Source organism: Mytilus trossulus, chromosome 8 (genome assembly GCF_036588685.1).
Source record: "Mytilus trossulus isolate FHL-02 chromosome 8, PNRI_Mtr1.1.1.hap1, whole genome shotgun sequence".
In the NCBI taxonomy this organism is placed as follows: Eukaryota; Metazoa; Mollusca; class Bivalvia; order Mytilida; family Mytilidae; genus Mytilus; species Mytilus trossulus.
Window position 1 is genome coordinate 69,489,527 of NC_086380.1, and position 25,750 is coordinate 69,515,276.

General features: G+C 31.1%; 1 protein-coding gene across 1 annotated transcript; it reads right to left on the reverse strand.

The window, feature by feature from the left end:
- Positions 1 to 1,475: 1,475 nt before the first annotated feature.
- On the reverse strand, positions 1,476 to 25,749 carry LOC134681335 (lissencephaly-1 homolog). Its single transcript, XM_063540917.1, has 13 exons — positions 25,625 to 25,749; positions 22,172 to 22,277; positions 21,551 to 21,629; positions 20,702 to 20,776; positions 19,671 to 19,877; positions 18,363 to 18,459; positions 17,410 to 17,484; positions 16,760 to 16,862; positions 15,289 to 15,385; positions 10,732 to 10,863; positions 8,363 to 8,473; positions 7,425 to 7,581; positions 1,476 to 5,686 (listed from the first exon to the last, which is right to left on the reverse strand). The coding sequence occupies exons 2-13, from the start codon at positions 22,201 to 22,203 to the stop codon at positions 5,613 to 5,615; spliced, it is 1,239 nt and encodes a 412-aa protein (XP_063396987.1). The 5' UTR covers positions 22,204 to 22,277; positions 25,625 to 25,749; the 3' UTR covers positions 1,476 to 5,612.
- Between the last annotated feature and the right edge of the window lies 1 nt (position 25,750).

Sequence of the window (25,750 nt, forward strand, 5' to 3'; positions counted from 1 at the left end):
TCGGAATTTAAATCTGATAAAGATCCGGGTGAAACGGGTCATGTTGTGAATTCCCGGGACCCGCCGGGTATTGAAAAAATCCCGGGTGAGGGGTGAAATTAACGGGTGTAACCCGCAAAAAACGGGTCAGTTGACAGGTATGACCCTTTGGACTTGAATGTAAACCAATTTCAAAACGGGACCAAAAATTAAGAATCTACATACACAGTAAGATTTGGCATATCAAAGAACCCCAAATATTCAATTTTTGATGAAATCAAACAAAGTTTAATTTTGGACCCCGATTTGGGCCAACTTGAAAACTGGGCCAATAATAAAAACCAAGAATAATGCTTATTTGGGCCCTTTTTTGGCCCCTAATTCCTAATCTGTTGGAACAAAAACTCCTAAAATCAATCCCAACCTTTCTTTTGTGGTCATAAACCTTGTGTCAACATTTCATAGATTTCTATTAACTTAAACTAAAGTTATAGTGCAAAAACCAGGAAAATGCTTATTTGGGCCCTTTTTGGCCCCTAATTCCTAAAATGTTGGGACCAAAACTCCCAAAATCAATCCCAACCTCCCTTTTGTGGTCATAAACCTTGTGATAAAATTTCATAGATTTCTATTCACTTTTACTAAAGTTAGAGTGCGAAAAACTAAAAGTATTCGGACGACGACGACGACGACGCAGACGACAACGCCAACGTGATAGCAATATACGACGAAATTTTTTTCAAATTTTGCGGTCGTATAAAAACTTAACTATAACCACTGAACCATGAAAATGTATCCAAGATTGGATATGTACACCTTAATCATTCAATACTCCAAATAAACTTGACCCATTGGTTATAGTATCAGAGATATTGACCTGACCACCAAAACTTAACAAATTTAGAGAGAAATAAACATTACAAAAAATTTGAACTTTTTTTTTCAAGTAGTCACTGAACCATGAAAATGAGGTGAAGGATAATGGACATATGACAGAAGGAAACTTCATAACACAAGGCATCTATTTACAAAGTATGAAGCATCCAGGTCCACATTCTAAAATATAAAGCTTTTAAGAAGTTAGCTAATGTTTCTGTATCAGCTGCCACAGATCACTTACCCTATGTTGAGTTTTCTGCGACAACAGTTGCAGGCCTGACGAAAATTATTTTACATGTATAAACATTTTTTTTTTTCTAATTCTATGCAATACTTTGGATTCATTATTATACATGGGATATCAGTTTTTGTCGATATTGTCAAAATTGAAATCAAGAAATGTACAATGAATAAATTTGTTTTCAAGCTTATATGTAAATCTCAACAAAATCTGAAGTCAAACGAACATAAAATACAATTGTTCCTTATTAAAAAAAATGTGTACACAAGAATAAATAACTGAATCCACAGTATACTAAAAAGCTGCAAGGCATAATATTGATATCTGAATCTTCCCCAATAAATGCAAAAGGTTAAGAATACAATGAACAGCTAAATCTGATGGATATATTATTTATTTGACAGACATAACAATCAGATCAAATTTAAAATCTTTGAAACAAAGCTACGAAGATACACAAGCCTTTCTGATGATGAAAGACATACAAGCTGCTTCAATGTCATTTAAGGAATGATTTTGTTTTTTTAATAATATAGCAGGCTTAATCATTTGAAAGATGGTATGAATTTATCAAATTCTTTTATCTCTGGTAAAGGGAGACAATAATCTTTGCAATTATTTAAGGGTAGACAACCCACTCAATTTTATCAAATGCTTTTATCTCTGGTAAAGGGAGATAACAATCTTTAATTTTTCAAAGGGTAGATAACCCACTCAAGTTCACATTTATCAATTGCGTTTATCTCTGATAAAGGGAGATAATAATCTTTTAAAAACTTTAAAGGGTAGACAACCCACAGTTCATATTTAAGCTGGTTTATCAAACAACTTCCGTGACCTGATACAGCTTGTTTATCTTTGGTCAATGACTAATAATACTATATGATTAATCTCCTTCCTTAATCCCACAATAGCACTTACAAAAATACATGCATAAATTAGCTATTTATAGCAATCAATTTTACACACTTTATTTTCAATGTATTTTTTCAACAATTTTTTTTCATATTTTTTTCTACAACTTTTTTTCAAATCTAATAATGAACAATATGTATGTTTTTTTAAACATTTATTATTCTTAATAAAGTGTGAATAGAAATGTTTACACCTTGCAAGAAAAGTCCCTGTTTTCGGTTCTATCATATACCATAAAATAGCTTATGGAATAGATAGATTAAAGTGAAAAGAAGGATTTTTCTGCAAATTATATACATGCCAATTTTCAAGCAATTTCATACATCCACTTTCTGTACTCTCACATTTAATGAGAAATAATCTACTGAAGTTTTCTGTAATTTGAATGTTTACAGCATACTCAAGTGAATCGAAATGAAAACAAAAGACTTTTATAATTACTGAAAATTCGACATCATATTTTTTTCCCATGTAAAATAAATAATAAACAATTTTAACATGTTTAACAATGGTACTAAGATGTTCTGAGAGAGTTCCATTTTCTTGCTCTGTTTAAAAAGTTGTTATGACCTTATACTGAATCCGGCATCATGGTTCAATGATGTTAAAGAGAGTCATGTTGACTTAATTCAAAATCAAGATATAAACCTCCCTTTTCGAAACTTGCATCATGATGCCTTCACAATATAAGAACATAATTTTTCAAAAAATAATTATTTCTTTGGTACTAATTAATGTTAACAAATACATTTGAACTTCATTCAGTCAAAATTACTCTTTCATATTCCAACAATGATATACAACAGTGTACAAAATATTGATTTTTGATTTTATCATTAATCATTTTTCTCTTTCATTTTGGAGATAGCATCTGATGAATCTTTAGTTGAAATAAGTAATCACTTGTTGTGGTAAAATGGGTGTCCTTTTCTGGGATTGATCTTGTTGATTAACTTGTTGAATTTACATTCAATATTTTTTAGTTATATTTAAGACCTACATGGATTTGATAGAGATATGCAGGAAAAGTCACAACACAAAAGAATTAGCAGAAAATATTTCTGACAAATAGAAACATTTTCTTATATAACAAATGGTTGAACAACATTAAAATGGTTCTTGGCACATTGTGGTTTTATCAATGCATAATTAAAACAAGCAGCTAGGCTGCAAAAAACATAGTTAAATCATGGGGGACTATTTGACTAGAAATTATTTTTTGTCTTCAAATAGCACTACGTGTATAATTTGTTAATGGGGATAAAATGAAATCAATAAATTGGATGAGATTAGAAAGTAATATCACAGAACAGCTTGTAAATGTATAAACCGGGTGGTTTACAAAGATACCATTTTATACATTTTTATTATTCTAAGGGAATCAAATTATAAATTGACAACCCAAATTGCACAAAAATGAAAACTTTTTTTTCAACCTGAGATTCAATCATAAATGCAACCTGCCAAAAAAATTGAGAATTGATAAATTTGTTGTTATGTTAATTTTTATAACCAACAATTCATAGAATTTCATGTTATAAACAACAAAATAAAATTTATTAAAACATAAGGAAAAAAGTTTAAACATATCATAGCAAAACAAATACTTATTTTTATGAACTTTGTAAACTAGTAAATGTTTTGCTATGTAAATGAACAAAATTCATATTAATATCATTCAGGTATACACAGTAAATGTTAAAGGTTAATGTGATACTGTGAGCAAAAGTAGGCAGAAAGTCATCCATTATGCTATTGTGATACACAATATTATTGAATTGTGACCAGAAAATAAAATCCAACTTCAAACGTTAATTTTTTTTTCTAGGTTCACAGTTCAATTTCAATATTAATATCAATAGTTCAGATATGAAAATACTCTGAAATAACAGTGAAAACAAATAATAAATAAATATTGATATAATACCTACAACATAATATGTCAAATGGCAAGTTTGTGTTGACTATGGATGCATTAACAAAAATATTCAACAGCTTGATATCCCCTTCCATGATGACTTCCATTTTCATTATAATTATTGCATACACTGTAGATTTTTCAAAATTAAAAAATAAGTTTTCTTTAGAAGTGAACACAGCAGAATTGACTATAAAACAAAATAACCACCACAGGATAATAAATCTGATACATTTTGAACCCTTCAGATATAAAAAGATTGCATTTTTGTGTGTATTACATCCCTAGTATATCTGTCAAACTTCACAATACCTGAAATTCAATTAACTTTTTAATAAATATATATTTCAAAACAATTTCATCTGATTTACAATTTAATACAACAAAATTTGATTCCTTTCTTAATTTCAAAATTAATGTGCACAAACACAAACAATTTAAAATGAATTTCTGGTCTAATAACAAAGTAATAAGGAATAGATGTTATAATATAAGGCAGTGCATTTTGAGTGTAACAAAAAGTAAGAAAGACAGCACAAGATAAGATGAAAGATGGAGAATTATGCAAAAAGACTTCAGTGTTTTGGAAAGTGAATCTTATTATGGATTCTTCGATTTTAAAGTTCAATAATTAGAACAAAAAAGTCAAACATGGAGGTTTCACTAAGATCACTAATTTTTCTTCTTTAGCCTGTTTAACTGAACAAATTTCATAAATGATATCATTATCAATTATACTGTTTGAATAACTTATTGTGGTTTGATAAAAAGTGAAAAGCAATTCAAACTTTTTCTGTTGACATCAAAGATGAAGAAAACTTAAGTCAAAATACCAATCATTCTTATGTCAATATATAGTTTCCTCTTGTCTATTATTAAAGAACTGTGAATTAGACAATTCATTCAAGTCTAGTTAAACAATATGTAATGTATTTTTCCCAAACGTGCACTCCATCCAACCCAAGCTCTATAATCAAGAATATAGATATAATTTTACCTGTGACCAACATCTATAATAATTATACATTAAAATTCTATTGAATCAAATTGATTAATTAAAAAAAATATTCTAAATAAATATGCATCTTATAATATTTCTTGTCCTTTATGTCTGAATATGTGCCTTTGGCAACTGGCAAATTTTTGTCCATTCTCTCAGTTGCCATTTCTGTACATCTCCACGGCAACCATTAATTGAATTTATGTAATCATTCATATAATTCAATAGTTTTAAAAGACAACACTTGCACTGGAAGCGAGCATTTGAAGTGAAGAATGCATTCTGATCAACAGTAATACATTTGGATGATTGCACTGCAGAAAATCATGTCTGCACGAGCTGGTAAACAGCACTGCAGAAAACCATGTCTGCAAGAGCTGGTAAACAGCACTGCAGAAAACCATGTCTGCAAGAGCTAGTAAACAGCACTGCAGAAAACCATGTCTGCATGAGCTAGTAAACAGCACTGCAGAAAACCATGTCTGCACGAGCTGGTAAACATATCAGCAATGTCAAGATGAAATAAGTTAGCAACGACACATCAATTGGTTAAATGTTTCATGAGAACAACGCAGAGCTGAAACTTCACAAACATCACATAATAATTGGCACAGTGCCAGAGTGGAACAGCTGGTTAATTGGTGTTGTCTCTAAAATTTGTAGACTAAATATCGGTGGCGTTAACGACATTCCCATACTTTGACACTTTGGTCTACGGAACCAGTAATCACATATGGAGATGATTTGTGCATGTCTGGAAAGATATAAGCAAGAATATAAAATCTGCCAGAAAACATGATGTTGCAATATATATAAGTGATTCCTAATACTGATCATATGAAAAATCCCTAAATTGATTATCAAATATATACTGATATAAACTGACCATATGCAAATGAATACCAATTCATTTGTTTACCTATTTTGGGTTGAAAAAAAATCTTTATGGAAAGTCTGTTACTTAATTTATTTATTTTTTAGTTATTTCTGGTATGACTTTATTTGTTCAGAATTTTGTGATGATATCTTTTAATTTTTGTTAAATCTCTTGAAACAATATATATACAAAACTTATGAAGTGTGCACACCTTATTTGTCTTACATATTTGCATTGTTTTGTTTCATACAGTTTACACCAAAAGCGCTGTGGATTCAAATTGGATACCAATTTTTGTGAATTTCTGTGGCAAAGATCATAAGATGAACTATAAATTTACATGTTCATTGAAATTCAAGTTTCTATAGGCTTGTATGCACCCTTTATCAAAACAACGAAAAAATCAAATTTCCATGAATCTCAAGTTTTTCCTATGAAGATAGGTATCCACCAAAATAAATTAATCCACTTTGTATTGTAACAAGAGATTATCATGTGGAAAATAGTTATATCATTCTTATATTTAAGTTGTAAATTGTATAAAAATGTATGATCACTTTGGATATAGTGACTGAGTAATTTCTTTTATTTCAAATGTTAGCAGTTATCAGCCTTTTTTGTTCATTTTCACTTTAATTGACATTTTCTAGATCATGAACAGGCTCACCGTCATAAAACTTTCAAGCATGATTTTTGTACTCAAGACTCGAAAATCAACCAATCAAATTGCTGGATTTTATGTTTCGAGCATCATTTTTGTGCTCTAAGCACTGTGCAAAGTTTATGCCTCCAAGGCCTTGACTTGATACATATAGAATAATAGGTAGTTATGCCGTCACACAATGTATTGCCTAATATTTTCAGTGATACAGCCAGCATGCTGATACTCGAAAATATTAGGCAGTAAGATCAAAGGGAAAATATATATACGAATTACCGATAATTGATAATATTAGGCAATGAAGAAGAAATGGATACATTTTATGTTTTGTGACAATATTCAATTCAATATTTTTATTGGAAAGAGCACATTAGAGGTATGATCCAAATACAGACAATTATTATATCAAAACAACATATAAATAAAATAAAGATGCATGAATATTTATAGTGAGAAATAAACAGGTATAAATTAGCTAAGTGTGCTTTAAGTTCAAATGTGAGTGAGCTTATAATTGTTTTGTGAAAACTATAGATGTAACAATGTGTGCGAGAGTTTCCAGAGTTTTGTTAACTTATCTATGGCTATAATGAAGAGTTTGTATGTTATGTGTTTCTTTATAAAACATTGGCTAGAGGTATAGGGGGATATCTAAAAAAAACATTTTAACCCTTATCATGTTTGCGCCTATCCCAAGTTAGGAGCCACTGGCCTTTGTAAGTCTTGTATGTTTTCAATTTTAGTTCTTTTATATGTTTTGGTGTTCTTTTTCAGTGAACTAGTACACAATTTTATTTAGGGGCAAGCTGAGACCACTTCCAGGTGCCGGATTTTCTCTCTGTGTTGAAGACCCATTGGTGGCCTTTGGCTGTTGTCTGCTCTTTGGTCGGGTTGTTGTCTCTTTGACATATTCCGCATTTCCACTCTCAACTTTTTTTGTGTTTCTGAACTTACCTATGGATGTAACGAAGTGTGTGTGAGCTTCCAGTGTTTTGTGATTCCTTCTGTTTTTGATGTCCCACACTCGTAATGTCTTGTCATCTGAAGCACTAAGAATATATTTGCCTCCAGGGTGGAATATCAGTCCTCTTACCCAATTGTCATGTCCTATCTGTTAAAGTAATGTAAAAGTATGGTATAACAAAATTAAGCTGTACATAAACATTTTTCACTTTACCTCACTCGTAAAACCAAGCCATTGTTTATTGTGAACTATTTTTGGAGCACAACAAAATTTGAGGTAGGAAATTAAAGAAAATATATATACAGTCCCTAACCAGTTAAAAGTTCATAGTATTGAATCAAAATTCTAACTTTATCTATAACTTGTCATGGTATAAACTAGAAAAACAAATATCAAGTCAATATCTTCAAGCAGACAAAAAAAAAGTGTTGAAAACTGGTTATTGAAGTGAACTTTCTAAGCCAAAGAACCATAAAATTCAAAATTGATCTGTTACTAATGATGAAACTATATACAAATCTTTAATTCAATATCTTCAAGCATGACAAAAAAGTCTGGAAAACTTATTATTTGAATGAATTTACTAAGTCCATAGACTATTACTTGGCACAAAACAAAATTGAAATTGATCTGTTATTTGTCAGGATAAAAGTACATTTCGAGTATCAAATTTCAAGATTGACCAATAACAATGCGGAAAACTGATTATTTGAATAAATTTTCTAAGACAAAAGACAATAATTTTGCACAAAATCTTTTGACCAGAACAAAATTCGAAACTGATCTGTTACTCGAAAGCATTTGACAAATTTTGACAATTTATTTATTCCAGATTGCAATAAACATGATAAAATTAAGAAGGAACCGAAAAAAAATTTCAATGCTTATCAAACAAACAAATATAAATCATTTTTCTAATTATACTAACCAATGTAAAGAGACATAGTCCTACACTAATGTCCCACATCTTGATAGTCTTGTCTCTTGATCCGGAAATCAAGAATGGTCCACTTCTCGTATTCCCTTTTCCTTTTTTGGACTGAAAAAGCATAATTTTTTTCATTTAAATTACTGATAACGAGAAATTTCTTGATTTATATACATTGTATATATAGAGAATAATACATGGCAAAATCCGTATCATATGTCGTATCATCCCGAGGGCCTTTAGGCCCGAAGGATGATATTGGTCGAGGGTGATACGGCATGTGATACGGATTTTGCCATGTATTATACGCTTTATCATATATTTCAACAGAAGAGTATTATAGTATATGAACTGTTTTCTGATCCAAAGCACTGGGTTACTATCAGTTCTGCTTTTGTCTTGTTTCAAAGCTTTAAAATAACTGCTCAATTATTTATACGAAGCACCTAGGTTACCTTACAATCTGTTGAAAACTTGATGTATGTGACGTTACATACCAAACTATGACGTCATTCAAAAAAAATTACCTATTTTTAGAAAAAAAATTCTTAAGCAAAAAAAAACCCCAAAAAAAGACTTTAGTTGATAAAAAAAAAAAAAAAAAAGTATGCGATACGGGTTTAGCCATGCAATACGGGGTATGCGATACGGGGTATGCGATACAGGGTAGGTGATACAGACTGGAAAAAAGAACCTTTATTAGATATACAAAATAGCTGTATTTTGTACTAAATATATGATAAAAAATTTGTAAGGGTTCCGCGGAACCCAGTGTCTCGCCTACTTTTGCTGTAAATCGCAGGCTCATCACAAAATGAGGAAAAAAATCAATAAAAAAATTCCTCTTGATACTATCTTTTGATTGTAAGAAGCTTCTGTCCAAGTTTGGTAAAAATCTAAGATAGTTAATGAATCTAATTAATGTTTTGAAAACTTAAACTGCCGACTGTATGTTATGTTAACTGGAAGAAAATCAAGTCCATTTAAAAGTAAAATACAGAAAAAACATAGTTATCTTTTTACAATATTTACTTCTGGATACTATCTTATGGTCATAAATAAGCTTCTGTCCAAGTTTGGTACAAACCCAGGATAGTTTAAGAAAGTTATTAAAATTTTAAAAACTTTAACCACAGAGTGAATGTAATGTTTCCCCGCAGAAAAACTAAGTCCATTTAAAAGTAAAATACGGAAAAATGGATTTATTTTTTTACAAAATTTACTTCTGGATACTATCTTATGATCATAAACAAGCTTCTGTCCAAGTTTGGTAGAAATACAGTATAGTTAAAGAAAGTTATTAAAATTTCAAAAACTTTAACCACAGAGTGAATATTTGTGGACGCCGCCGACGACGACGCCGACGGAAAGTAGGATCGCTTAGTCTCGCTTTTTCGACTAAAGTCGAAGGCTCGACAAAAATCAAGAAATTTCTCGTTATCAGTTACATATCATATTAATATCAATTACTGCAGTCATTTATTTCATATAAATCAATTTTTGAGAATAGATCAAAAAATGTGTATTGATGAATATTTGGTGGATTTTCCATTCATGACAGTTTGCACACATGTTAATAGATCAATGATATTTAACTGAAAATTATAATAAGTAGTTAACCTTTATCCATTTTCATTGGTGTTCCACAAAAAATTATGAATCTATTGTATCAGTTTTGTTGAATAGAAAATGTCAAGAATATTTTGCAGTATGATGAGGTCATTGTGATTTCACTAGTTATTATCATTCTTCATATAATTTTCTATTACATCTATTTTTAAAATTATTTACAAGAATTCAGATTCTAGGTGAAAATCTTAGCATTTATTCCAATAATCAGTCAAACAATTATTTGAGTGTAGAATTTAACAATTAATAACTTAAATTTCCAATTAATGCCTCAAAATATAAATTAAAAACCATTAGGGCCAAAATCTAGCATTCATGGTAAATCAGCACATTAATTTAAAATTATTTTTTCCCCATTAAAATTGGACGAGGAAAAGCAGGTAATTATCAGGACTTTCTAGAATGTAAAATAAACATAAAACTAATTTTGTGAAATTGAGAATAGAAATGGGGAATGCCTTAAAGAAACAACAAACGGACCCATGATAATAACAAAAGCCCCAGGCCACCTTTGGGTTTTCAATCAGGTACCCAGAGGCAGGCTTCAGCTGGCTGATAACAAAAATGTGAACTAATTCAGTGAAAATGGATGTCACACTAATTTTGTGTTCACCTCCTTTTTTAATGATGCTTTTAGAATTAAAAAGTTTGATCATGTGAAAATTGATAAAATCACAGGACCTCATCCTTTCATAGAGTTATAAATGAGCAATCAAATGTCACACAATGGCTGAACCTACATCTGTATTAACAGCTTCATTGATGTCATGATGTGCCGTCTCCGGAGCCCAGGCTATACACTCCACAACATGCTCATGTTCTCGTAACTCAGCTTTACATTCTTTGGTGGCTGTCACCCAGACACGTACTGTCTGTAACAAAAAAAACATGGCTTATTTAATTAAATCTTTTAAATATTCTTACAATAGTTACGTATACAGATTTTTATCTTACAAAACTATTAAATTTTGTTATATTTGAGAACAGATTTTGTGTTATTTGTAGAATTCAGCAGGTTTCTGGATAAAGGTTGACATGGCAATTGTACTCAGAAGTCAGAACTTTACTTAAAAATAATATGATACAGAGATAAGGATAAAGTAGCCTATTTGATAAAAAAAAAAATAAACAAACTAAACATTTTTAAAGAACTATTTTTATTGTGCTTGCATATCATATAAATGAAAAAGGTTGATGTGACACTACTCAAATTTATACTTTATTTGAGTTTTTTGGTTATAAAAATTTGTAAGGGTTCCGCGGAACCCAGTGTCTCGCCTACTTTTGCTGTAAATCACAGGCTAAACAACTAGAGGCTCCAAAGAGCCTGTGTCGCTCACCTTGGTCTATGAATATTAAACAAAGGAAGCAGATGGATTCATGACAAAATTGTGTTTTGGTGATGGTGATGTGTTTGTAAATCTTACTTTACTAGTCTTGCTGCTTACATTAACTCTATCTATAATGAACTTGGCCCAGTAGTTTCAGTGGAAAATGTTAATACAAATTTACAAATTTTATGAAAATTGTTAAAAATTGACTATAAAGGACAATAACTCCTTAGGGGGTCAATTGACCATTTCGGTCATGTTGACTTATTTGTAAATCTTACTTTGCTGAACATAATTGCTGTTTACAGTTTATCTCTATCTATAATAAAATTTAAGATAATAACCAAAAACAGCAAAATTTCCTTAAAATTACCGATTCAGGGGCAGCAACCCAACAATGGGTTGTCAGATTCATCTGAAAATTATAGGGCAGATAGATCTTGATCTGATTAATAAATTAACCCCATGTTGGATTTGCTCTAAATGCTTTGGTTTTTGAGTTATAAGTCAAAAACTGCATTTAACCCCTATGTTCTATTTTTAGCTGTGGCAGCCATCTTGATTTGATAGTCGGGTCACCGGACACATTTTTAAAACTAGATACCCCAAAGATGATTATTGCCAAGTCTGGATTAATTTGGCCCAGTAGTTTCAGAGGAGAAGATTTTTGTAAAAGATAACTAAGATTTACGAAAAATGGTTAAAAATTGACTATAAAGGGCAATAACTCCTAAACGGGTCAACTGACCATTTCGGTCATGTTGACTTATTTGTAAATCCTACTTTGCTAAACATTATTGCTGTTTACAGTTTATCTCTATCTATAATAATATTCAAGATAATAACCAAAAACTGCAAAATTTCCACAAAATTACCAATTCAGGGGCAGCAACCCAACAATGGGTTGACCGATTCATCTGAAAATTTCAGGGCAGATAGATCTTGACCTGATAAACATTTTTACCCCATGTCAGATTTCCTCTAAATGCTTTGGTTTTTGAGTTATAAGCCAAAAACTGCTTTTTACCCCTATGTTCTATTTTTAGCCGTGGCAGCCATCTTGATTGGTTGACCGGGTCACGCCACACATTTTTAAAACTAGATACCCTAATGATGATTGTGGCCAAGTCTGGATTAATTTGGCCCAGTAGTTTCAGAGGAGAAGATTTTTGTAAAAGATAACTAAGATTTACGAAAAATGGTTAAAAATTGACTATAAAGGTCAATAACTCCTAAACGGGTCAACTGACAATTTTGGTCATGTTGACTTATTTGTAAATCCTACTTTGCTAAACATTATTGCTGTTTACAGTTTATCTCTATCTATAATAAAATTTAAGATAATAACCAAAAACAGCAAAATTTCCTTAAAATTACCGATTCAGGGGCAGCAACCCAACAATGGGTTGTCAGATTCATCTGAAAATTATAGGGCAGATAGATCTTGATCTGATTAATAAATTAATCCCATGTTGGATTTGCTCTAAATGCTTTGGGTTTTGAGTTATAAGTCAAAAACTGCATTTAACCCCTATGTTCTATTTTTAGCTGTGGCAGCCATCTTGATTTGATAGTCGGGTCACCGGACACATTTTTAAAACTAGATACCCCAAAGATGATTATTGCCAAGTCTGGATTAATTTGGCCCAGTAGTTTCAGAGGAGAAGATTTTTGTAAAAGATAACTAAGATTTACGAAAAATGGTTAAAAATTGACTATAAAGGGCAATAACTCCTAAACGGGTCAACTGACCATTTCGGTCATGTTGACTTATTTGTAAATCCTACTTTGCTAAACATTATTGCTGTTTACAGTTTATCTCTATCTATAATAATATTCAAGATAATAACCAAAAACTGCAAAATTTCCACAAAATTACCAATTCAGGGGCAGCAACCCAACAATGGGTTGACCGATTCATCTGAAAATTTCAGGGCAGATAGATCTTGACCTGATAAACATTTTTACCCCATGTCAGATTTCCTCTAAATGCTTTGGTTTTTGAGTTATAAGCCAAAAACTGCATTTTACCCCTATGTTCTATTTTTAGCCGTGGCGGCCATCTTGATTGGTTGACCGGGTCACGCCACACATTTTTAAAACTAGATACCCTAATGATGATTGTGGCCAAGTCTGGATTAATTTGGCCCAGTAGTTTCAGAGGAGAAGATTTTTGTAAAAGATAACTAAGATTTACGAAAAATGGTTAAAAATTGACTATAAAGGGCAATAACTCCTAAACGGGTCAACTGACAATTTTGGTCATGTTGACTTATTTGTAAATCCTACTTTGCTAAACATTATTGCTGTTTACAGTTTATCTCTATCTATAATAATATTCAAGATAATAACCAAAAACTGCAAAATTTCCACAAAATTACCAATTCAGGGGCAGCAACCCAACAATGGGTTGACCGATTCATCTGAAAATTTCAGGGCAGATAGATCTTGACCTGATAAACATTTTTACCCCATGTCAGATTTCCTCTAAATGCTTTGGTTTTTGAGTTATAAGCCAAAAACTGCATTTTACCCCTATGTTCTATTTTTAGCCGTGGCGGCCATCTTGGTTGATTGACCGGGTCACGCCACACATTTTTTAAACTAGATACCCCAATGATGATTGTGGCCAAGTTTGGTTCAATTTGGCCCAGTAGTTTCAGAGGAGAAGATTTTTGTAAAAGTTAACGACGACGGACGACGGACGACAGACGACAGACGACGGACGACGGACGCCGGACGCAAAGTGATGGGAAAAGCTCACTTGGCCCTTCGGGCCAGGTGAGCTAAAAATGAGGAAAAAAATCAATAAATAAAATATTCCTCTTGATACTATCTTATGATTGTAAGAAGCTTCTGTCCAAGTTTGGTAAAAATCTAGAATAATTAATGAATCTAATAAATGTTTTGCAGACTGTATGTAATGTTCACTGGAAGAAAATCTAAGTCCATTTAAAAGTAAAATACAGAAAAAATGGAGTTGTCTTTTTACAAAATTTACTTCTGGATACTATCTAATGATCATAAATAAGCTTTTGTCCAAGTTTAGTACAAACCCAGGATAGTTTAAGAAAGTTATTAAAATTTTAAAAACTTTTACCACAGAGTGAATGTTATGTTTCCCGCAGAAAAACTAAGTCCATTTAAAAGTAAAATACAGAAAAAATGGATTTATTTGTTTACAAAATTTACTTCTGGATACTATCTAATGATCATAAATAAGCTTTTGTCCAAGTTTGGAACAAACCAAGGATAGTTTAAGAAAGTTATTAAAATTCTAAAAACTTTAACCTCAGAGTGAATGTAATGTTTCCCCGCAGAAAAAAACTAAGTCCATTTATAAGTAAAATAAAGAAAAAATTGAATTTTATTTTTACAAAATTTACTTCTGGATACTATCTTATGATCATAAACAAGCTTCTGACCAAGTTTGGTAGAAATCGAGTATAGTTTAAAAAAGTTATTAAAATTTCAAAAACTTTAACCACAGAGTGAATATTTGTGGACGCCGCCGATGACGACGCCGAAGCCGACGGAAAGTAGGATCGCTTAGTCTCGCTTTTTCGACTAAAGTCGAAGGCTCGACAAAAATTGTGTATAAATTGTTTGAGGCAAACTAAAGTTAGAGAATGGATTTTTTCATTCGTAAAGCGGCATTACTCTAGAACCAGATCAGTGACACCTCAAAAATTCAAACTTGATCTGTATTTGTTGGTAATAAGCTTTGTGCATCAGTTTCACAACATTTGGTTGAGGTTAACTTAAGTTTGAGAATGAAAAAATAAAATCAGCATTTCTTTTCCATTTGAAACTTTAGCACGGTTAAAGTGATACTACCAAAATTCAAACTTGGTCTGTATTTTGTGGTTCATAGCATAATTTTTTTTTTCAATTTGTCCATAAGCCAACAAGTTGACATGTTAACATTACCCAGCCATATAAAAAATAACAGTACAATGGGCAAACCTGGTCATTAGAACAACTAGCCAGTAAGGATCCATCATGATACACTCGTACCATTCTCACCCATTCTCTATGCCCAGTAAAAGTCTTCACACAGTACCTGATAATAGAAATAATACACTTGTACAATAAAACAGCAAATATTAGAATTTACTTTCCAAACAGGTCCTGATGCTTTTAATTATTAAATTGTTCTTCTAACAGAGAGGGTGTCTATGCATTTATCTTGAATTCAGATTAGCAATCACACAAAACAACTTGTTATTTTTAAAGCTGTTCCAGAAAATACTATGTCTCCCATCAGCCAGGCACTTTTTTACAATATGCTTTATTTCAAAAACACTCAGTCACATTGACATGTGAAACAAGAGGTAAATTACAAAATACAATCACATAAAATTAAAGAAATAAATAAAACAACTTAGGAATGAAATATTTAGAAAATTACCTTACTTTATATTATAATATTTATTATAATATTTTTGTTAACTTTGAAATGAATAAAGACACATTTTTAAGTACGTTAATATTAGTCAATGACAGTAGTCCTTTCATTTTTGCTTCACTTGGATATTTCACATAGTACTCTGGAATATGCTGATTTCTGATATTTTTGACTAATACAGAATTACATTCAAATAAATAATGGTATTCATTGCCAACTGCAGTTAAACACAAATTGCATGTCCTCTCTTCTTTTGGAATATTATACCATCTTCCCAGCTCTACTGGAATTTTTACATTGCAGCATCTTAATTTTGAAATATATTTCGTTCAAATGGTGATAATTTTAAAAGATAGTTTTCTAAGCCAAAGATTGTTTTAAAAAGTCCATAAAATTCTCCTCTGGATGAATTGTCAATTTGACTATGCCTTTTTTGAATGAATGCATCCTTTAGTTTTTCTGTCACGATTTTAAGTTGATTTATATCTAATGGTGATTGCTGAGTCCAAATATAGCTTTGGCCGGCATTGTCTTGTTTTTAAACTCCCACTTTCTGGAATAACCTTTATACTGAAACAACTCCTCCCGAGAAAAATGTCTGTGAAACAGTGCTACATCATGAAGTCTTGTGTGGTATGCAGATGCAAACCATAACTGTGGGTTTATGACAAGCTTCACTGTCCGTCTTATGTTTTAATGATAATTTTGTCAAACGGTTTTTTAGATCAATTAATGTATTTCATTTAATACACTTATCTATACATGCAATACTGATTTAACCTTTAATACACAAGCTTTCGTGGTTTTTGTCTAATTTTGCATACAAGCCTATAGAAAATTTGTCTTTTGTTTAACATCTAATTTGTGGTTCACCTATATCCACGAAAAATTGGTATCCAACCAATAATAATGAATCCACAGTACCCTAAAACTGCTAACGTTTATGTCATTTGGTTTCTGGTGGAGAGGATTGTCCCATTATCATTTATATTTTTTTTAAATCAAGATTAATAAATAATGTCTCCATACCCTGAAGATATCTCCCACATCTTGATTGTTTTGTCTCTGGAACACGAAACGATGAAGTCTCCACTGGGCATAAATGTTAAACTGGAAATATTGTGGTCATGGCCTAAAAAATATAAAACTCTTCTATACATACCACAAAGATGGAAAAAAATGTACATAGACCTAGATCTCAATATTAATTATTTTCTGATACACCTATTCCATATCTTAAAATAGCTGGAATTTCAAATTATTTTAGCGGAAAAAATGTTTTAATTGTGAACAATTTAAATAAGAATGCTATAGTTAATGTTGAGATTTAATAACAAAAAAAGAGTAATTAACTTAATAGAATACTGTATAGCTCATTTCAATTTAACTTGAAATTTAAACCTAAGTGTATGACCAACACACAATTGTACATTTTGTAACTTGTCTGATCCTATTGATTCATAACTATGTTAATGCCACATCAGATTGAGAGTTGATTGTTGGTTGCTTCATGTCCAGTGGCAAATATGTCATACATGTTGAAAATTCTTGTCATGTTGTAAGCTCTGAACAATAATGCAGCTGTGAAACAATAATCACAATGATCCAAAACAAAACCACACATTTTTTTATTGCATTATGAAACATAAAAATCCACAGACAAGACAATAAATACATACCATATAATGTTTTAACACATTCATAATCTGTTGTGAAATCCCATATCTTAATTTTCATGTCAGCTGAGCATGAAACTGTAAAAAAAAACTTACAATTAAAAAAAGTTAAGATGTCATATTTTCAATAGGTAATGTTAACAACAGACAATTGTTTAAAAAAAAAACTATTGAAGGAACTCTTCAACATAAATTAATTGACATCATTTTTTTTTCCAGCAATTAAACTGAGTAAAGTTATCATTCTGTGTAAACTAGAGCAATAAGTGACAGTCAGTGTACATTCTTCTTTACAGAACAAACAATACAGAAAAAACATCCAATAATTCCCTTCCATTGGGGAACCAAGAAAGTGTTCAGGAATAAATCAGTAATCAATATTTGTTTCCCTATCAATGAGAAATGCATACATTCATCATGCAACTGCAGCAAAAAATAGGAGTTATCTCCCTTAATTAAAATTACAAAAAATATACAATACCTGAAAAAGGCCCCAAAAATTTAAAGTATTAAGGTGGTAACCAACACTTTAACTAAAATTAATTTGGCTGGTTAAATTTTCTTGAAATTTTGACAAAGTATATACTTTGACCCATTGACAAAAAAAAATAAAACAATTTAAAATTTGAACCAACCGTTTTATCAGAAAAAATACACTGGTTATATAGCAGTTTGACAAACACTTATTTTGATTATTGAGAAGCTTAATATTCCCTTACCAACACAACGTAATTAAAACGTTTAGCTGGTTTTACAGAGTTATCTCCCTGTAAAGTAAGGTACCACCTTGATATGATGGATTTATAATCTTGACATTAAAGTTTGGAAATAGTTTGTGTGATGCCACCATTGTTATAATAATATCAAAATAACCTTTTCTCCTTAATTGTCCTACATAGAGGGGAATATGATTTTTTTCCCAGCATTGCTTTTAAAAGACTATAATACATTTTTACCTAAGTATTTTCCTGTGTTATCAAATGCTATGTCTTGTACAGAATCTGTATGGCCTTTCAAAGTTCTCTCATAATCACCAGTCTCATAGTCCCATAACTGTAATCAGACAAAAGGTGCTTTTTATACATAATATAAAGGCAGTTATCTACCACATATTGCAACAATAATTAGTCTGTTTGCTTAAATATAATTTGCTCTTTGCATTACAAATCAGCCATGTTGTTATATTAAAGTTCAATATAGCAATACTGCATTTCTAAATGTTAAACAATTACCTTTACAGGATGAATATCTAAGATCCAATGGCCAATTAAATTTCTAGTTGTGAACATGTTTTTTGTGTTGTTTTGTTCATCATGTTCATTAAAATAATCATGCTGTTGGTTTTCCTGTTCTAATTGTTTCACATTTTGTCATGTTGTAACTTTGCTATTTTGTTATGCAAAATATGTTTTTTGTGTTCTTTTGTAAATAAATCACTGGCTGTTCGTTTTCTTGTTTGAATTGTTTTACATTTTGACATGTTAGGCCTTTGATAGTTTGATATGTGATATGGGTTTTGCTAATTGTTGAAGGCCATACAGTCACCTATAGACCTATAGACATATATATTGGGAATGAAAGTGGTGGTTTTACTGCTAAAATAGCAACTTGGTTAAACAAAGGAGAAGGTCCGGTAAGACCCTTATTTGACCCCAAAATATAGTTGTTTTACAAAATTGCTAAAATGTAAACTTCTGGTTATCTATTGGAAAGAAGAATGGTTCTGCTACATAAATATATGTGCTGTTTTTGACAATACAATGCGCATATATCAGGTACTAGCATCATAAAGTCATGCTAAATTACTGAAATCTTCACAATTTTGGCATTTTAGTTAATTTTTTGACGGTTTTCATCCTAAATGAAAGTGGCCCCATTTGTGTTTATTCAATATATTGAAATGTAAGTTGTATTTGATGATAATACATAACATATATTAAGGTTGAGGATGAACACGGAAACGATCTGAAAATTGACATTTTTTTGCATATATATTTGATAGATTTTCCATTTTTAAGCTAGAATCGGAGCCTTTTAGTGACAAAATCAGTTAAAATCATTCACTTAAAATAATTAAATCAATTGAAATAGACACTTAAGTGTTTAAAAAGTGTTCAAAATCTTTCGTCAGATGAACCTGAAATTTGAGGCCAAAATTGACCCTTACCAGACCTACTCCTTTCTTGGCTCTGTAAGTTTCAAGGGAGAACATGGCTCCTACATTTGCAACAAATAACATTTATTTCTATGACCACAATTAATACCTTTATAGTAGCATCTTCACTAGCAGATACCATCACACTAAATGTAGGATGAAATATAACTCTTGTGACAGGACTTCTATGTCCACTGAGAGAATATCGTTCAGGTGGGCGAGGGATCCATTCCGTTGGGCTCCGTTTGTCTCGTGTGGGTCCTCCTGCATTAAATTCTTTCTCTGCTTCAGAAAGTTTACCTTCTAGGTCGATAACCTAAGCAATAGAACAAAATAAGTTTCAGCTGGTTATTTCTGTTTGATAATTATTATGAAATGCTGCACATCATATAAATCACAAAGAAATATTTTGAAATAGACAGTTTACTGTAAATTCAGAAATATTTTTTATTATTGCGAAAAATGCGACAGAGTTGTAAACGCAATAATTTATACTGGCATTTTGAAATATTTCATATGAATTAAACAGGATTTTTCTCAAAATCCTAAAAAATCAAAATCGCACTTGAGTCTAAAATGACAAAATCGCAATAATAAATGGATGCAATAATTTCAGAATTGACAGTATTATGATTTTGGCAGAGTATGAATACATGCCTTCTGAAAAATTGTAATTAGGTTTCCCTATCCTAGCCTGTAGTGTACCCACAAAAATCCATGAAAATTTGTATCCAATAAATAATGATAAATCCCTGTATTTATGGCTTACAAAGCAAACAGTACATTTGGTTATTCTACAATCTATTGTATAAAACAGCTTTTATCTAAAGGTTAAGTTGCTAATTGATTTTATTTTGAATACTGTGAATTAATTATTATTCCTTGGATTGGATACTAATTTTCGTTGGTTTATTGGGTATAGGTGATTTACAAAATCAAATATTTAACGAATAACAGATTTTCCCTCAAACATATTCATAATATTTCACATGTATACAAATAGCCAACAAAAGATTTTGGTTTGTTTTGTATACGATTGCCTAATGTTTGAAGTGTTCTTGATTTGTAGTTGTTTTTTGTTTTTCTGTTTCTATCTCATTAACATATATACTTTAACTTCTACAAATAAAGTCAGCCTACCTTCTTTTGAAGTCTAATTACGGATGTCCATTTTTTCTCTAATAATCCAGCATATTTTTTATCCACTTCACCAGGCTACAAAGAAATAATTTTCAAATATCATGAATATTAAACCCTAGTTTTACATACATTGTACATACCTGTATAAGACAAAATAATGTTGTCATGACCTGTTATTAGATAAAAATAAAGACTGGTGGTTTTCAGTTACATGAGTAAGTATCTATTATAATTTAGAAACTATAACTTATAAGTCCTCGACTAAACATAATTTTCAAACAGACTTTCATTGAGAAACAAGAAAAAAAATCATTGTAGAAACGTCATATTTTATTGGTTAAAGGAAAGTCGAGAATACTTCACATCTGAACCTTTACTGCAAAGCATGTCGAGAAGACTGCAGGACTGGCAAGGTGTCGGAAGTAACATTGTATCCAAGGTTGACATCACACAGCAATGTCATCTTATCTTTGGTTCGTAACTAGTAAATGTCAAACAGCAAAGCTGTTGTTTATTTTATCAGTTAGATTCAAAGATATCGTCACCACACTTATCATGCTTATGGTGACTGTGTACATCATGCACATTGTATTATCCTTATTTGTTTAAAATTCTTTGATCGTTTTGCGTGCTTATCCATCTCAAGCTACAGTACATATATACTAATTCTGCTGAAGTGGCTCAGCTTTTCCAAGTATCATAAAGTAGGAAATACCATTGCCATTTGTCACATTGCCTCTATAACATAGCTACTACATTTGTACTAATAGATTAATTATGGTCGTTCCAATCTGAGGAAGTTCCTCTCCTTTTCAGAATTATAAATATTCTATAGATATAACAACTCACCATGCTGGTTTCCTTTTGAAATTCTGACAAAGCACTGAGGTATCCATTTGATGCTAGATAATCTGCTATTGCACGATTCCTAAAAATAAAATAAGAACAAGACTAAAATAAGATTATATAACTGATTACTGAACATGCTGAATAATAATTGAATTTAATAATCTATTATTGGTAACAGGATATTAATTCTAAATTCAATACATACGGTCAGAGACAAATTTACCGGGTTTGCAGATAACCCCCAGTTTTTGGTGGGGTTTGTGTTGCTACATGCAAGTCTTTAGTTTTCTATAATGTGTCTCCTGTACTATTACATTGTATATTATTTGTCTGTTTTTATTTTTAGCCATGGCATTGTCAGTTTATTTTTAATTTATGAGTTTGACTGTCCCTCTGGTATCTTTCGTTCCTCTGTTAATACTTTTTAGAAGAAAATCTTATTGCTTGCATGTCATGATGCTAAATTAAATGAACTATTTGTTTAGCGATTGTGTAAATAGTTGTGACTCTTTATTTTTAGGTACAAGATTGTTTTAAAAATTCCCTGTTTACCATATGATCCTTGAAAATTTTTGCAAACACTGTTAGTGCAAATCATCTTATAACAGACAGTTTACTTACAATTCCTCCCTTTGTCTTTGAGATAAAACCATGGTTGCTTAAAGATAGTAAAACGTTTTCCCCTTCTGTCTTTAGTTAGGATAATGTCAGCACATCTTAATTGGATCTGAAAAATTAAAGCAAATATATACAAACTGAAAAAGCCTCACTCATGTGTAATGATCATTTTACATCATTGTACATTGTACATGCCACTTAGCTTAGAGGTACATAAACTACCTGTACAGCTCAAAGAAATTCTGTCATTCATGCCATTTCAATCTGCAAACACTTGACTTCCAACTGCATCCAACCCAAATAGTCCAACATGCATAAGTCATGTAAGTATAGATCTCCATTTGTTTTGCTTCTATTTTTTAAGAAATAAAAAAATGTATTTTTGGTCTCTTATCAAACCTTTCTTTCTATAATACATTAAATTAAATAAATATTCAATTTTCTATATACCTGATATCAAACATAAAATATTTACATGATTTGACTTTTTAGGAACAATGAAGCTCTATTGTTCTTTGAAAAAAATGTCATCTATCATTGTCTACAGTTTGCAAATGTAAAAATCATCAAAAGGACCTTAAGCATGACATATTTGCAGCTACTAATTAGAAAGTCCTAGTCCATATGGATTAAGATACATTTCCTTGTTCAATTTCTAAACTGATTTACAAATTAATTGATTTTTATCAATGTTCATTGCAGTAAACATGGTTAACTTCAATTTATTACAAGATCAATAATACATTTGCAATTCCATGGCCATTGTAACTACATTCAATAGATTTCCACTGGGAGCTCATTCTATTAATACAGAATGCATGTATACATGGTATACGAGATATTTAAAATGTTATTAAGCTTTGAATTAATGCATAATCATCTCATCAAATTAATCATAGTCCAGCAATTATGGCAATACTAATGTACAAAAAATGTATAGCAATATTTACATAAGTTAGTAATTGACATATTGGTAAATGATCATATAATCCTGAATACCTAAATACGAGACAAAAGCAGAATTCGGAACACAAAGCAAAGTTGCCTTCATGAAACATGTACATGTAGTAAGTACATGTACTGTATTGGTACAGTATTTGAAATCATTAACTACAGATAATTTCACCAGGTACATGTAGATTTACTGGCCCCTTGAGGCAAATTCTCTAAAAACTCTTCATGGGTCATCCAGAGCACTAATCCTCTCCCTTATCAACTTCAGTTGCAACAGGAATAAATGTACTGTATTCAATGTAAATAGGAAAGCAATTATCCAGACAAAGGGGCTTATTGCGAACATCCAGTTTTCATCAAGTCAACTTAAATACCCATGAAGGCTAGGAATTTCCATGTAATTATAATCTGACATCATTTTAGTTCTTAAAATGTATACATCATGTAGATAAAATTGAAAATAGAAATGGGGAATGTGTCAAAGAGACAGCAACCAGACATGTAGTTTTATATATTCAATTTGTTCAAATATCATGAATATATATAATATGGGGGATTTAGTCATGTAAGTATAACTTGTTGTTTGGTGTATATTCTCAAAATACAAAATGTATTCTACTAACATGACTGATCTGGGGTCCCTTGTGTCAAAAACAAGATAATTTTATTAATTGCCATTTGTAACCTTTTAAGTGCCAAGCCTTCATGGTTCCCCCTTACATGCCTTAATTGAGAATGACCAAAAGCTGTCATGAAGGTTCCCATGCAGTTTTCTTGCTATTTTTGGTAATTGTTATGGGGGTAAAAATCGTGTGGAGCTTATTTTATACAGACACTGTGAAATTTAGAAGTCATGAACCCATTTACAGTATTGCTGATTTGCAGCAACAACAAACATGACAAAACGATTTGTTCTGTTAATGTAAAAGGTTGAAGAGGTTTTTAGGGCAAATGTTGACTGTCAACTTGACAATTGAAAAGGTTCTTAATGATTTTATCTAGCAAATTGATGCTATGCAACATGCATCTTTCGTGTCTGAATGTGAATCAGGAACGTGGATGTATCAATTTGATTGCGTAAGTCAATATAAAAGCATGTGTTCGACTTGTTTAACTGTTTTCTTTGAAACTGGATTAAAAATTTATTTATTAAATCTAAATTACAATTAGCACCCAGTTCAGTGTATCCGCGCACCTAAGACTTATGACTTCACTTCATGCAACTGATAAAACCAATATCACTGAATATTGGATAATATTGTTTGAAAACAAATCAAAACAACATACTTTTATTTCATAAAATCTTCTGTTTGTATGGTTTTACCATCAAGATTTTGTGAAATGTGTGTCCAAAATTAGGAAAACCCCTGTTTTGAGAGTTGCTCCAATGTCCAATGATTTCACATGATGCATGCCTTCCAAAAATAGCTCATTTTGAATAATGGAAAGAATTTCGACTACGAAACATAGCTGCATTTGAACCAAGCACACTGCCAAAGATGCAGAGCAAACATTAGTTCAATCAGATATAAATTTAAATACTTAAATAAAACAAATTTTATCTGATGATGTGATTTTTTTCATGTTAATTAGCCAAATATTGTAAATCGCGGGATTGCAGTTATTATTGAACTCTTCAGTCTCTTGAACTTTACTTATCAATTTTATCCTTTATTTTTTTTTTATCCCTTTGGAAGGTTAAAACAATAACAAGAATGATTTTATATGTGTTATTTAATATTACTGTGTTAATATGATGAAATCAGCTAATACATGGTATCACTGGCCGCACATACATCAGGGACTCCACTGTACCTACCCTACACAGCACATGAGTGAAACACCAAGTAATGTTTTTTGGGCCTAAAAGCTGTATCAAAATACGTATTAACCTATACGATTAGAATAGATTGGAATTAAGTTTGAAATCCTGAAGATTCATATGAATTTTTGGTTGACAAGCAGACCAAACATGAAAATAAAAGTTTGGCATCATGAAGGACATAAATTATCAGAATTTAAAAATCAAAACAAACTAACTCTAAATCAAATGATACAATATGAGATCATCAGAAAGCATGTGCCTGATGTTTATTCTTATCAACAAAATCAGACGAATTCATTAAGTATTACATCTTGAATAACTTTGGCTGTCTGCCTGAGGGATGGGTTGCAAAATTACTCCACAACTGTCAAACTTGTCATTAGAAAGACAATGGTCAATTTATGTCTAATTTTGCATAAATGGTCAAAACATAAACAATTTCACACTTACACACGTATAACTCTTACAAGTAAGAAGATAAATGACATACAAAAGTATGTCTGAAATTTAATGAAATGTTAATTTTTGCATGAAGTCATTCATTGATTTATAATGTCACAGACCGCCATTATGAAGCTGTCTGCAATTCATTTTGAAAATACGGCACAAGAACAGCAATTTTTCCAATATAAATTTAAAATTTCTAGGTCATGCATAATTCCTCTCTTCAATTTTACCTGCAAACCATTGGAATATGTATTAAATCAACGAAAATATTATCACTTGCAGGACTCCACACGTAAATTCGTCCGAAAATTGGATAAATACGCATGCGCATACGGAATACATACGGAAGTCGCACA

Bases quoted from the DNA above. Each gene is read 5' to 3' on its own strand.
- LOC134681335 (XM_063540917.1), bottom strand. From the start codon at position 22,203: ATGGTTTTATCTCAAAGACAAAGGGAGGAATT. The intron at 7,582-8,362 runs GTTAGTATAATT...TTACTTTAACAG, and splicing joins GACTATGTCTCTTTACATTG to ATAGGACATGACAATTGGGT. The intron at 5,687-7,424 runs GTAAGTTCAGAA...ATATCTTTCCAG, and splicing joins ACACTTCGTTACATCCATAG to ACATGCACAAATCATCTCCA.